Source organism: Ursus americanus, chromosome 7 (genome assembly GCF_024610735.1).
Source record: "Ursus americanus isolate L20-20 chromosome 7, mUrsAme1.1.p, whole genome shotgun sequence".
Classification (NCBI taxonomy): Eukaryota; Metazoa; Chordata; class Mammalia; order Carnivora; family Ursidae; genus Ursus; species Ursus americanus.
This window is the reverse complement of record NC_142133.1, coordinates 66,042,884-66,055,802: the sequence shown is the minus strand read 5'-3', so window position 1 is coordinate 66,055,802 and position 12,919 is coordinate 66,042,884. Positions and strand designations below refer to the sequence as shown.

Sequence of the window (12,919 nt, the reverse complement as noted above, 5' to 3'; positions counted from 1 at the left end):
CTTTTGAATTTCCTATTAACTGGAAATTAGTTCTAGAGGCTTGCTTATTAGATTCGGGTTAAACATGTTTCGGTAAGGATGCTTTATGGGTAAAGCACATGGTATTCTGTCATGTCAGGAGGCACATGGTGTATGACGCTAAATCTAACCACTCAGTCATGATGGTCAGACCGCCAGGTCTTTTGATTCCTAAAGGTACCATTTTTTGTTTTGCAATTAGTAAGTTATCTGTAAAGTGATACGGTAGCACCATGTTCCCCAGCAGTCTCTCACTAAGTGGTTGTAGCATTCATTGATGTTTTTGCCTGGGTCAGTTATTACATTAGAGGTCACAAATTTGTGATTTTTCTAATTCTGTTACTCCTCCTGCATTTATTGGCTGGTATTTTGTTTTTACGATTTTACTTGAGAGAGTGGGAGAGCCAGCGAGCAGGGGGAGGGACAGAAGGAGAGGGAGAAGCAGACTCCCCGCTGAGCAGGGAGCCCGATGTGGGGGGATCACGACCTGAGCCAAAGGCAGACGCTCAACCAGCTGAGCCACCCAGGTGCCCCCGGCTGGTATTTTTCTATGAAGACCAGTTTTCCTTCTTTCCCTCCCTCCCTCCCTTTCTTTTTTTCTCTTTTTTTCTAGTGATGAAGACATGAATTTTTGTGTTGTTTTATTTTTGTTTTTTAAGATTTTATTTAAGTGATCTCTGCGCCCAACATGGGCTCAAACTCACAACCTCGAGATCAGGAGTTGCATGCTCCTCCGACTGAGCCAGCCAGGCGACCCATATTATTTATTGTGTTATAACTAATCTTAGTCATTATTCTTTTTGAAGCTCACACATTTTATCTCTACACCCTGCAACCTGCTCCTCAGCCCCCCACTGCTGGGTGAAACGTGTGTGTGTGTGTGTGTGTGTGTGTGTGTGTGTGTGTGTGTGAAATTCATCCAAGAATCTCCCAACTATCTTAATGTTGATGTCTTGCTAGAGGGGAAAACAAGGTTCTCTTCAGCATATGAAAGTTCTTTTCTTTTGAAACCTCCCTTTTTCCTTACCTTCCCCCAACTCCCAAGTATATAATCAGCCACCCCTTACAACCCGGGGACAACCCGGGGACAGCAGCTCTTTCTGCCCAAGGGTTCTGTCCCCATAATTTAATAAAACCACCATTTTTGCACCAAAAAAGAAAAAAAAAAAGAAAAAAGAAACCAAGTCTGAGTTCAAGATGTGCTCATTCTATTCCTACTAGAGACTGGAGTGTTATTGCTTCTAGTCTCTGTTGGTGGGCAGAGCCAGACAAGTACACACACACACACACACACACACACACACACACATAAATCATGTGTTTATATTGATATTCCAAATTTAAATTTAATATACCTGGTACTTTACTTCAACTCTTTGATTTTATATCTGTCTCTCTTTTCTCTTTTGAGTGAAACTTAGGTTCCTACTAACATTACTGTGTTTATGTATCTGTCTTATCTTTTTCCAAATTATTTTTGATTCTTTGTATTTAACTTCTCTACCAATTGAACATCAACTGTTGACTTTTTACTAATTTATTTTAAGAAAGATTTTATTTATTTATTTTGAGCGCGCACGTGTATGAGCAGGGTAGGGGCAGAAGCAGAAGTAGAGGGAGAGAAGGAATGCCGAGCAGATTCCACGATGATCACAGAGCCCGGCGCACGGCTGGATTTCACAACCCTGAGATCGTGACCTGAGCTGGAATCAAGAGTCGGACATGCAACCGACTGAGCCACCCTGGAGCTCCTAAATGTTGACTTTTTAAATCACTTATTTATTCATTTCTTCTTTGATAAGGTGCCACATGCTTGTTGAATTAAGGAAAAGATACAGTCTCTACTCTTTTAAATTCATAATTAACCTTTTAAAAGAAGTACAGTGTTTTATCTTATGACCTATGGCACTGTCTTGGTGCGTGAAATGTGTTTTTGCTTTGAACTTCTCTCAGGGGTTTGCTACATCGGACCAATGTCCCAAAGGATATTGTTGATTATATCATCTTTGGCACAGTTATACAGGAAGTGAAAACTAGCAATGTGGCTAGAGAGGTGAGTAAAACAAACTTCGTATTGTTCAAAGAGATTGATAGGCAAATCAACGTGAATTTCAGTTAACAGAATTACTTTTTTACATTATTCAGATTCATTAAAGCTATATGTATATGTGTGTATTTTAATTAATTTGAGAGAGAGAGGCAGAGTAGGAGCAGGGGGAGGGGCAGAGGGAAAGGGAGAAGCAGATGTCCCACTGAGCAGGGAGCCTGACACAGGGCTCTATCCCAGGAGCCTGAGATCATGACCTGAGCTGAAGGGAGATGCTTAACCGACTGAGCCACCCAGGCGCCCCTCATTAAAGCTATATTTGACTTCAGATGTGATTTTACAATTTGAATAACGAATGTTATTTAATACTTAACAGAGTTATAGTATAAATCAAATGATATACACTATACTAGTATATATTTATCCTATACTATAAATCAGATCGATTATTTGAGCTGCTTTGGGCTATATGTTCATTTGTCCTTTCTCCTAGGATAATATATTATGGCAAAGTATGGCTAATGTGACTTTTAGTAATGTTATCGTGGCTACTAATTAACTTAAAATTTCAACATTGTGCAAAGAACTTATTTCGTAACGTGGTTTTTGTTGCAGGTAGCCGTGGTATTCCCATTAACTAGGTGACACATAGGGCGTTGTTTCTTTAAATGATTTCACAGGCATTTACTTTTACCCTAGTTGGCACAGCTCCAGGTAGTGTTTATTGGTGGCAACCAAGGTAATAACAGACCTTGAAACTTCTGTGACCCATCGTACAGGCGTTTCATAGTGAGCACGTAGTCCGAACACATCTTCTGGGCTTTGTTTCAATTTGAAAGTGATTATTTGGATAAAGTTGACTCCACAGCACATTTCAGTGTGCTAAGCATTTTCTTTAGTTCTAGTGTTGGGCCTGCCATATTCCCACGTTCAGTATAGTGGTAGGGCGACGATTCACATCACTGTCAGTCGGGAGGAGGGAAAATGAGCAGCACTGAAAATACTGGTTCTGCCCCACATTTTTATCTGCCAGTAAATGTTAACATTGTTGAAGGCCTGGCATTCCTTAAGCCCACAAAATCAACTGTATATACATGTTAGGGAGGCGGGAAAGAATTAAGAACAGAAAGGGTTTTTTTCCCTCCCCATCCTGGTTTTTTTGGTTTTTCGTGGCCTTTCACGTTTCTAACTGTGTCAAATATGATAATTTTATAATTGCATCAAGCTCTTCATATTGCATATTCGACTTTATATTCTGAAAAAAATGGCACTTATAAGAGCATTTAAAAAGTAAATAGAGTATTTTAATTTTCTCAGTATTTCTAGTCTATCCTAATCCTTAAAGCCATAGTTTTTTCCCCTAAATTTTGTCTGAAAATTTTATATCTGTCTGCACATCTCAGCTATTAATTGACCAGCGGCAGCTTCCCTCTCCCTGCCCTGTCCTAATACCAGTTGCATTGCAGTCCGGGTGATTTTTGTGGTGGCTACAGGGAAAGGCGGCGTTGGGGGAATATGTTATGAAGATGTCTCTACAGTTGTATTGTAACCTAAAAGCTAATGTGACTTCCAGCCAGAGAACTTTTTTAAGGACCTGTTATCTGTATTAATAATGTTGGAAGAAATCCTAAAGGTTCTGATGCTGAGTTCCCATGAACCTGACTTTACTGAAAGACCTCTGTTTATTTCCCTGCTCTCCTACTTAACGAAGAGGCGTCTTCCCCCTTTCCCTTGGTGTACCATCCAGAGCACAGGCTTGCCTTGAGAGCTCTTCAAGCTTTAAATAGAAGCGTGTGGACAAGGTTCACCAGAAACCACTTCTATTTAAAGCTCTTTCAGTCCTGAGAGCCAGCTGGGGCCAAGGGTGTAACACATGCTAGAAAGGACCTTGTGAGGATGAAGCCATAACGACCTCAGCGCCCTTTCCACTTGCCCCACTGGTGTGTTGTCCTCTTCTGCCCCCTGGAGATTTGCTGCTTTGTTCCTTTTGAATTTGGTCTAAATTGAGAGGCTGATTGCCGGTGCCAGAGTAGTTTTCAGCAAAGTAGGTGGGGCACTTAGTATCAAGCCTACCTAGAAAGACCAGAATAAGGTTATGTTGCATATATACTACTGTGACGCACTTGTATTTCTACAGACGATGGTATATAGGGCATGTAAGTATCATAGTAAAAATCAGTGAAGAAACATGGAGCCTCAGGCGCCTGGGTGGCTCAGTTGGTTGTCTGACTTCAGCCCAGGTCATGATCTCAGGGTCCTGGGATGGAGTCTATATCAGACTCCCTGCTCAGCGGGCAGCCTGCTTCTCCCTCTCCCTCTGCCTCTCCCCTGCGTGTGCTCTCTGTCTCTCTCAAATAAATAATAAAATCTTAAAAAAAAAAAAAAAAAAAAGAAATATGGAGCTTCCTTAATCCAGACTTTAGAAACATGTTTATTTTAGCAGATTATAGGAGATCTTGTATTCTGAGGCTAGTTAAATAGTTTCAGAAAAGGGCCACTAAAAAAGAATTCCTCTAATGGGAACCCAGATCTCATGGTAAATAGTGGTGGTGGTTGGTGGGGGGACAGTGAGAGCATTATTTTTAAAGTGTAACTTTAATATTATAAAAATATTGTAGCTATCCATTAATTTTTTACATATGCAGAAATGGAATCAGACATTGATATATTTTTTTAGCAGCATAATTTCCCCAATTAATAGTATGACTCTTACTGTGCCATCATGATAGAGGCCATTTTGCAAGATTAATGAAGCTCCTCGGTTCTTGTCAAGACCCATCAAATTATTCTCTTCTGAAGCACCTGTTATGTCATCATCCTGGACAGCTTTCTCTTTTTCCAGTTGTTTACCTGGTCTCACCCTTATTTGTCAGAGTCTCACTTGGGGCTCAGGCAGTTTCGCAAAGTTTCTTTCATCAGCTTGAACTCCTGTGTGTTGGCAAGTTTTCGAGTTTGGCTTTGTGTTGGCTCTACAGCGTGGTATGTGGAGTATGAGATGGTCGCTAAGATAGATCAACTGACGGTCAGAGGAATGAGCAGAGAGCAGGGAGGGACCTGAGTGGGAATTCTGCTTAGGAGTGGTCGGTACTTCAGAAATCACTTTCACTTTCTGGTTTGATGACTTGTGCTTTGCCACTAACCCTCTCGACTGTAGGAACAGAGTTCATGAGGATTCTACTCCACTCTATGTTTCATCATTTCATCAGCTGTATTTTAACAGGTTTATGTTATTTGAAAACTTAAAGCCAAATTATGTATTGATATCCTTGAAGGCTTGGAGCAAAGTTTGGCTAAGAAATTCGGTGACATATAAGGGTGTTGTAGCCTGTTTACCACACTAGACACCAGCTCTCAAGAATTTTGCAGTGTCTGTCAGTTAATGGCTAGATGAAAAATGAGTAAGCCATTTCTGTGATGGCCTTAATTTTATTCTAAATATTACTCTAGAATATTAACTTCAAAAGGGTTTCCTGATTGACCACAGAGAGAAGTGGTGCTCAAAGCGTCAATTCCAGGTAGTACTTTCTTTAGAAGTGACCGTTTCATTTATGTATTTCCTGTAGGCTGCCCTCGGAGCTGGCTTCTCTGACAAGACTCCTGCCCACACCGTCACCATGGCCTGCATCTCTGCCAACCAGGCCATGACCACAGGTGTGTTCACTTGAAAACAGAAGGTGCAGGTTAATTCTCCTTGAGTTTTTTTTTTTTAAGATTTATTTTACTTACTTTGGAGAGAGAGAGACAGAGAGCACATGGCGGGTAGGGGCAGAGGGAGAGGGAGAGAGAGACTCAAGCAGACTCCATGCTGAGCTCAGGGCCCGATCCCAAGACCCTGAGATCACGACCTGAGCTGAAACCCCAGGGTGGACACCTAACTGTGCCACCCAGGCACCCCATAAAAAAGTACTCTTAACAGAAGTCAGTGATTAGCAAAGATCTCTAAATTTGTGTCTTTTTTAAAAAATAAGGTCATATTTAACATTTTTTATTTTTGACAGTAGTTCTCAACCTTTTTCTTTCTCTTTGCACCTGAGGGACACAGCCATTCGTGTAGTTTCTCCATCAGTGATACGGCTGGCCACCGCAGGGATTATCAGCTAGAAAAGTGTGTCTCTAGGAGGGTGCTTCTGAATTTGAGGCATGAATAATTTATAACCTGCTCGGTTTTAAAGTTAGGTGATTCTAATGTGATACTCCCCTGTGAAGATTGCGGCCCTAGTGATAAATCACTGCTGTAATACAGCTCTTTCTTCTCCTTCCTCCCCACACCCGTGGCATTTTTGTAATTAGTTACAGATTCTCCTAACAGACCTTAGCAAAATCGTGGGACATTTTGTAGCATCGGTCCTTATTGTGAAAATTCAGGAAACCTGAAAGATGTCATAATCGTGTGCTCTCTTAATAACATGAAGGCCAGCTAGGGCAGCCCGCCTCATGAGTGGCAGAGAATGATGCCAAAAGCAGTGAGTGGGGGGCATTCACTGTTCTATGAAGCATGTGACAGCTCGTAGATAGAGCAACAGAATACTTGCCAGTGACTATAAAGATGACGGAGGGCTGCCTCACAGCTTCGAAAGGCAGACTTTCTCAAGCTTATAGCAGAAATTCCCATTGTAGGGGGAAAAAAATCTTTCTGAAACTGAAGCTGGGAGTTTATAAAATCTTAAGAATGTTTTGGTATAGAATATGATTTGTTTGAGAGTTGGTCCAATGGATATTTCCAGAAGCTCGTGTCCATATGGCCTAAATGAAACTTGTTTTTCTTTAGTTCATTGAATATAGTTTTACTCATTCAAAAAAATTATCTCAATCTCTTTGAAAAGATGAGAAGCAGGGAGCCTGGGTGGCTCAGTCAGTTAAGCTTCCAACTCTTGGTTTCAGCTCAGGTAATGATCTTCGGGTTGTGGGATCGAGCCCCACATCAGGCTCCATGCTCAGTGGGGAGTCTTCTTGAGATTCTGTCTTTCTCTCTCCCGCCCTTTCTTCTCCCCCTGCTCATGCTCGCTCACTCTCTCTAAAATAAATAAAATCTTTTTAAAAAAGAGAAAAGATGAAAAGCTTTATTGCAGATGACCGTCATACAGTTTTTTAATGAAGAAGCTTAAATTATCAGTGGTCTGTTAATTTCTGCAAAAAATGTTCATATACGTGTCGCCTGTGCCCTGTAGGTATTGGCTTGATTGCTTCTGGGCAGTCCGATGTGATTGTGGCCGGTGGCGTAGAGTTAATGTCTGATGTCCCCATTCGTCATTCAAGGAAAATGAGGAAAATGATGCTTGAGCTCAATAAGGCCAAGACTCTGGGTCAGCGACTGTCTTTGTTCTCGAAATTCAGACTGAATTTCCTAGCACCTGAGGTAAGATTGCGAACTCTTACAAAAGACCTGTGTTTTTTCAAAGCATCCCACGACCAAGATGTGGAATTAGGTAAGACAGCAAGGGTCAGTTACGCTCTAGTAGTTGCTGACTCTGTTAATTACAGGGAAGGGCTAATTATTTGCTCAAGATGGAAAAAAAAAAAGATTGTGGTTAGAAAATTTGAATTTGTGAGCCCTCCTCGGAGATGCCCCGCTTACAGAAAGCTTCTCCCATCTTGGTCTTGATTGACTTCCCCAGATAACCCGAGGTGCGGTAGAACACCAGTTGACAGCATACCTGATCCTGATCCTGTGTGGCTCCTTTCCCAGCTCCCCGCAGTGGCCGAGTTCTCCACCAGTGAGACTATGGGCCACTCTGCAGACCGGCTGGCCGCTGCCTTCGCTGTTTCTCGACAGGACCAGGATGAGTATGCCCTGCGCTCACACAGCCTGGCCAAGAAGGCGCAGGATGAAGGACTCCTGTCTGATGTTGTGCCCTTCAAAGTACCAGGTAAAATGGTTTGCTCAACTTTGTAAAGAATGCTTTGTGCCACTTGTTAGGGAGTTCTGAATTGCTTCTAAAACTCCAAAAGCCCCAAATGACTTTTCAATAAGTATATTGGTTCCATTTCCAGAATAGTCACTCTTTTTTTTTTTTTTTTTTTAAGATTTTATTTATTTATTCGACAGAGATAGAGACAGCCAGCGAGAGAGGGAACACAAGCAGGGGGAGTGGGAGAGGAAGAAGCAGGCTCATAGCGAAAGAGCCTGATGTGGGGCTCAATCCCATAACGCCAGGATCACGCCCTGAGCCGAAGGCAGACGCTTAACCGCTGTGCCACCCAGGCGCCCCCAGAATAGTCACTCTTAAACATGGACTCAAGTTTCAATTTATGTTATAACAATAGGTCAACATTGCGAAAAGAGAAGTTTTTCTGAGTCTGCTTTGAGGTCTTCCTGCTTGATTTTAGTTCTTATGTACGTGCCTGTTTTAAAAAACTCTTCATTCATATGATTTCTGTATAAAATTGCCAAATATGAATGAATATCATAAGTAGGGTATCCTCCTTTTGTTAGACCATTTAGATTATTTCCCAGGTATCTTAAGAGTATAGTTTAGGGGCACCTAGCTGGCTCGGTTGGTAGAGCATGCGACTCTTGATCTCGGGGCTGTAGGTTCGAGCCCCATGTTGGGCATAGAGATTACTTAATAAAATCTAAGAAAAAAAAAGTATAGTTTTAAATTTGATAATATCTTGGGGCGCCTGGGTAGCGCAGTCGTTAAGCGTCTGCCTTCGGCTCAGGGCGTGATCCCGGCGTTCCGGGATCGAGTCCCACATCGGGCTCCTCGGCTGGGAGCCTGCTTCTTCCTCTCCCTCTCCCCTGCTGTGTTCCCTCTCTCGCTGGCTGTCTCTCTGTCACATAAATAAATAAAATATTTAAAAAAAAATAAAAATAAATTTGATAATATCTTGATGACTGGAAGAGACTTTCTTTTTAATAAGTAGGTGTGGTTTGCATTTTATTTGTCATAGTTTTTAGAACATATTACTCTATCAAAGATACATAAGGAGTTAAAAAGCTCGTGTTTTTATAGGAAAAGATACTGTCACCAAAGATAATGGCATTCGTCCTTCTTCTCTGGAGCAGATGGCCAAACTAAAACCTGCATTCATCAAGCCCTATGGCACAGTGACAGCTGCAAATTCTTCTTTCCTGGTAACTGTGTGTGCGATATGTGTTTACTAGTGACTTGTATTTATGGACTCTCAACAGGAAAATCTACAGTAGATCTATTTGTATGCATCATGAATAGAGGTGTAAAAATACAGTTAATTCATTAGAAAAATGTTAAAATGGAATCATTTAAAAAAATAGGATCCTAGTTTTAAGGCCTTTGGAGTCACCTGATCCAGCCTCCATTGTGATACAAAAAGCTGTTCTGTTCAGGCGTTTAACCGTCAGAAGACTGACCAGCTGTGCCAGGCAGCGGGGTTAGAAAGGCCGGTGATTGTAATGGAGCGAGAAGGTGCGGTGGTGGCTGCGAGCATAGGCTCACGGAGAAGACACGGACAGGAGGCGTTTGAGAGGCTCCTCGGAGGAGGTGGCGGGTGAGCAGCAAATCTGAAGGGAGGGTACAAGCCAACTCAGGAATTCAGTAAATGCATTTTAGGCAAAGGGAATGGCAAGGAGGTATGAGAGCAAGGGTTTCTTTGGGGAAAAGCTTGATTAGAACATAGGATAGGAATCTGAGGAGTTATATAAGATGTGGAAAGTAGGCAGAGAGAGTGACGAGGCACCTCTTCTAGCTCTGATTGCTAGAAAATGATGCTTTCAGGGCGCCTAGGGGCACAGTGGTTAAGCGTCTGACTCTTGGTTTCGGCTTAGATCCTGATCTCGGGGTCGTGGGATCAAGTCCTGCGTCAGGCTCTGTGCTCATCACAGAGTCTGCTTGAGATTCTGTCTCTTCCTCTCCCTCTACCCCTCCCACCTGTGCTCGGATGCGTGTGCGTGCGTGTGTGTGTGTGTGTGTGTGTGTGTGTGTGTGTGTGTGTGTTCTGTCTGTCTCTCTCAAATAAATTAAAAAAAAAAATGATGCTTTCTACTGGCCCCCATGTTACTGTCCTGTAAGCAGTTTCTGTAAGGATTTTCTTACGAACATATGGAATACATTTATCTACCCTCATTTTTTGTCATTGTCGTTTTGCTAATCAGCGTATAGCTTCATATCCTTCCTTGTTTTTTTGACTCCTCCTTAATTAAACATCCCTGTGGATTCTGTTTCTGCTTATAGGATGTGATTTCTCTTCTCCTACTACCTTGGGGTGTAGTCTTCTAGATACAGTCCAGCTGGTCAGCGTGTCTTGTACAATACATCTTCCCTACCTGGACACAAAGTCTGGAAACCTGGGCACATGTTGCCATATTTGACTTTGTTAAGTGACTACTTAATGCCCACTCTTGGAGTGGTTCCAGCAGGAGGGTGCACGCCCCCCACCCCGCCCCGTTAAGCCTGAGTGGTGAAGGACTGGGTAGATAACCATTTCCAAAACCAAATTGAATGATAGGGCCTATGGGGTGGGCTCTACTCTTGCCGGATCTGACTCCCTTCATTACTTCTGGGGTGTGCTAAAGGTGCAGGTTTATTCAGTGAAAGTCAGAAACACAAATCGTCAGAGGCAGCACATCACGGATACGTGGGTTTTAGGAAATGTGTTCATGCACCACATTCATTGCAGCTTGGCACAGCGGCACGTTATCGTAAGGAAATGTCCCTAAACCATTTATTGTATATAGTCCTCTATGTTTCCAGGCTTTATGGCCCCTCTGTTGGTGGTAGCTCCTTAGTCTCTTCAGGGTTACTAAGTTATAAAAATATTGTAGAATGTGGTAGAAATTGTTTTGATATTACAAACTCTCAAGTAGTGAATTTTGGATTTTGGGTTTTTTGGGGGGGTTTTGTTGTTGTTGTTGTGAGCTCTTTTGAAGTCATGGTAAAGGGCTTTTTTTCAGTGGTAGCTCTTTATCTCTGAACTTCTTGATCGTCAGTTGGGAAAAAGCATATGGGGTGTGTCCAAAGAGGGAAGACCATGGTTCTGATGTTCTCAGCTGCCTCCCTGTTTCTTCTTCCATATCACCTCGAAGCCTGTGTTTCCTTCCACAGGCAGGAGGCAGCTCAGAAACAGTCCATAAAATGTAAAAATAAGTAAGTAAATGAGAGATCGTTTTAATTCACAAAGCTTCTTATATTCTGTGCCAAAAGCACAAGTCTTTGGGCCTAAGTTTATTACGAATACATATTCCTAAAGTTACCTGTTCTCTTCGTCCATTTTGATAATTGTGGTGCTTTTGAACAGGTTCTTCTACCCTCTTCCCTGAAAAATGAATCAGTGTGTGTTTGAATTGTGAATTAATGATGATAAAATGGAAAAAGGTTTGTTACGTAAAATCTCTGTATAAGTTTAATTAGTTGGGAGATTCAGGGACCCTACATAGAAGACATACAGAGACTTCCAGAAGGGCTGAAGCATTTAACATTATTGTTCTTAACATTTCAGACTGATGGTGCATCTGCAATGCTGATTATGGCAGAGGAAAAAGCTCTGGCCATGGGTTATAAGCCGAAGGCATATTTGAGGTAAGGTACATGTTCAAATAAATTGCCTCAGTTTCTTTATTTCACTCCTGGAGCTAACCCCTCTGTTTTTGCCCTAGGGATTTTGTGTATGTGTCTCAGGATCCAAAAGATCAACTTTTACTTGGGTAGGTAGCAGTGTATATCCTTGGGCTATAATCAAAAGTATTTGATTACCCACATTTATTATGTAGATTTTAAAGTACATTAAGTTCTGACAGAGAACAAACTGAGGGTTGCTGGAGGGACGTGGGTGGGGGATGGGTAGATGGGGGATGGGGCTCAAGGAGGGCACTTGTGATGAGCACCAGGGTTTGTATGTAAGTGATGAACCACTGAATTCTACTCCAGAAACCAACATTGCAGTGTATGGTAACTAACAAAATTTAAATAAAATACAATAATTAAAATAAAGTACATTGAGTTCTGAGTTCATAATTATTTTTGTGTGTTGGATTCTCTTTTCCCCCCTTTGGGTGTGTGGGTGTGTGTGTGTGTGTGATTCTTAAAAAATATTCCTTTATGTTGGTATATCATTTTACAGTTTTGGATCCTTTTTTATTTTTTCTTATACATTTCTACTTATATATACAGTCGTGTATTCTTTTTTTCATTAAGGTGTCGTAACTATTTCTTCATATTGCTACACAGTCTTCATAATAGCCTCCTCATATTTAGATTGTCTCCCCTTCCCTCACGGCTCTTCCCCCGCACTGGCCTCCATCATGTCCTTCAAACTAGCCACACTCTTCCCTGTGCTCTGCCCTTTGTACTGTGTGTTTTTCTGGTTCTTCACATTGTTTGTCCTTCTCTTTCATAGTTTATTAACTGTATCCCTGACTCCAGAATATACCCTTAATGTTTGTACAGTAGATTCACTGAATAAGTGAAAGGTATTATAATACCTTATGTAAAACTCAGCTTGGGGAAGAAGGAGTTCCTAGGTTAAAAATTAAAATTCTTAACCTATTACTTTTTCTTTTTAGACCAACATATGCTACTCCAAAAGTTCTGGAAAAGGCAGGATTGACAATGAATGATATTGATGCTTTTGAATTTCATGAGGCATTCTCAGTAAGTCACTGAAAAGATACATATCAAAGGATTGTAACCATAAAAAATGTAGTCTGTGTTTGTGTGGGAGATCCAGGTGTGGCTTATGATATGAGTGAAACACCAGGAGAGCTTTATATTTGAAGTACTGACCTGCACTGCTGGAAGAGGCATAAGGGGAGGGAATCCAGTGGTACAGTTTGAAAACCTACCTTTTGAGGCAATCTCTTAGAAGCCCTTGGAAAGTAGCAAAATGTTTCCTCAGGAAAATTTTACTAAAAACTGAAAGATTTGCTCAACTTTAATGGCA

General features: G+C 41.6%; 1 protein-coding gene across 2 annotated transcripts in view; it reads left to right on the top strand.

The window, feature by feature from the left end:
* HADHB (hydroxyacyl-CoA dehydrogenase trifunctional multienzyme complex subunit beta) overlaps positions 1–12,919 on the top strand; it is a 35,682-nt gene that overhangs the window by 19,347 nt on the left and 3,416 nt on the right. For both annotated transcript variants that reach the window (XM_087863797.1, XM_045809254.2), the window contains 8 exons: positions 1,972–2,071; positions 5,629–5,716; positions 7,234–7,421; positions 7,752–7,932; positions 9,019–9,140; positions 11,480–11,559; positions 11,637–11,684; positions 12,543–12,630. In XM_087863797.1, the coding sequence (XP_087719923.1) occupies positions 1,972–2,071; positions 5,629–5,716; positions 7,234–7,421; positions 7,752–7,932; positions 9,019–9,140; positions 11,480–11,559; positions 11,637–11,684; positions 12,543–12,630 (895 nt within the window). The remainder of the gene's footprint in view (positions 1–1,971; positions 2,072–5,628; positions 5,717–7,233; positions 7,422–7,751; positions 7,933–9,018; positions 9,141–11,479; positions 11,560–11,636; positions 11,685–12,542; positions 12,631–12,919) is intronic.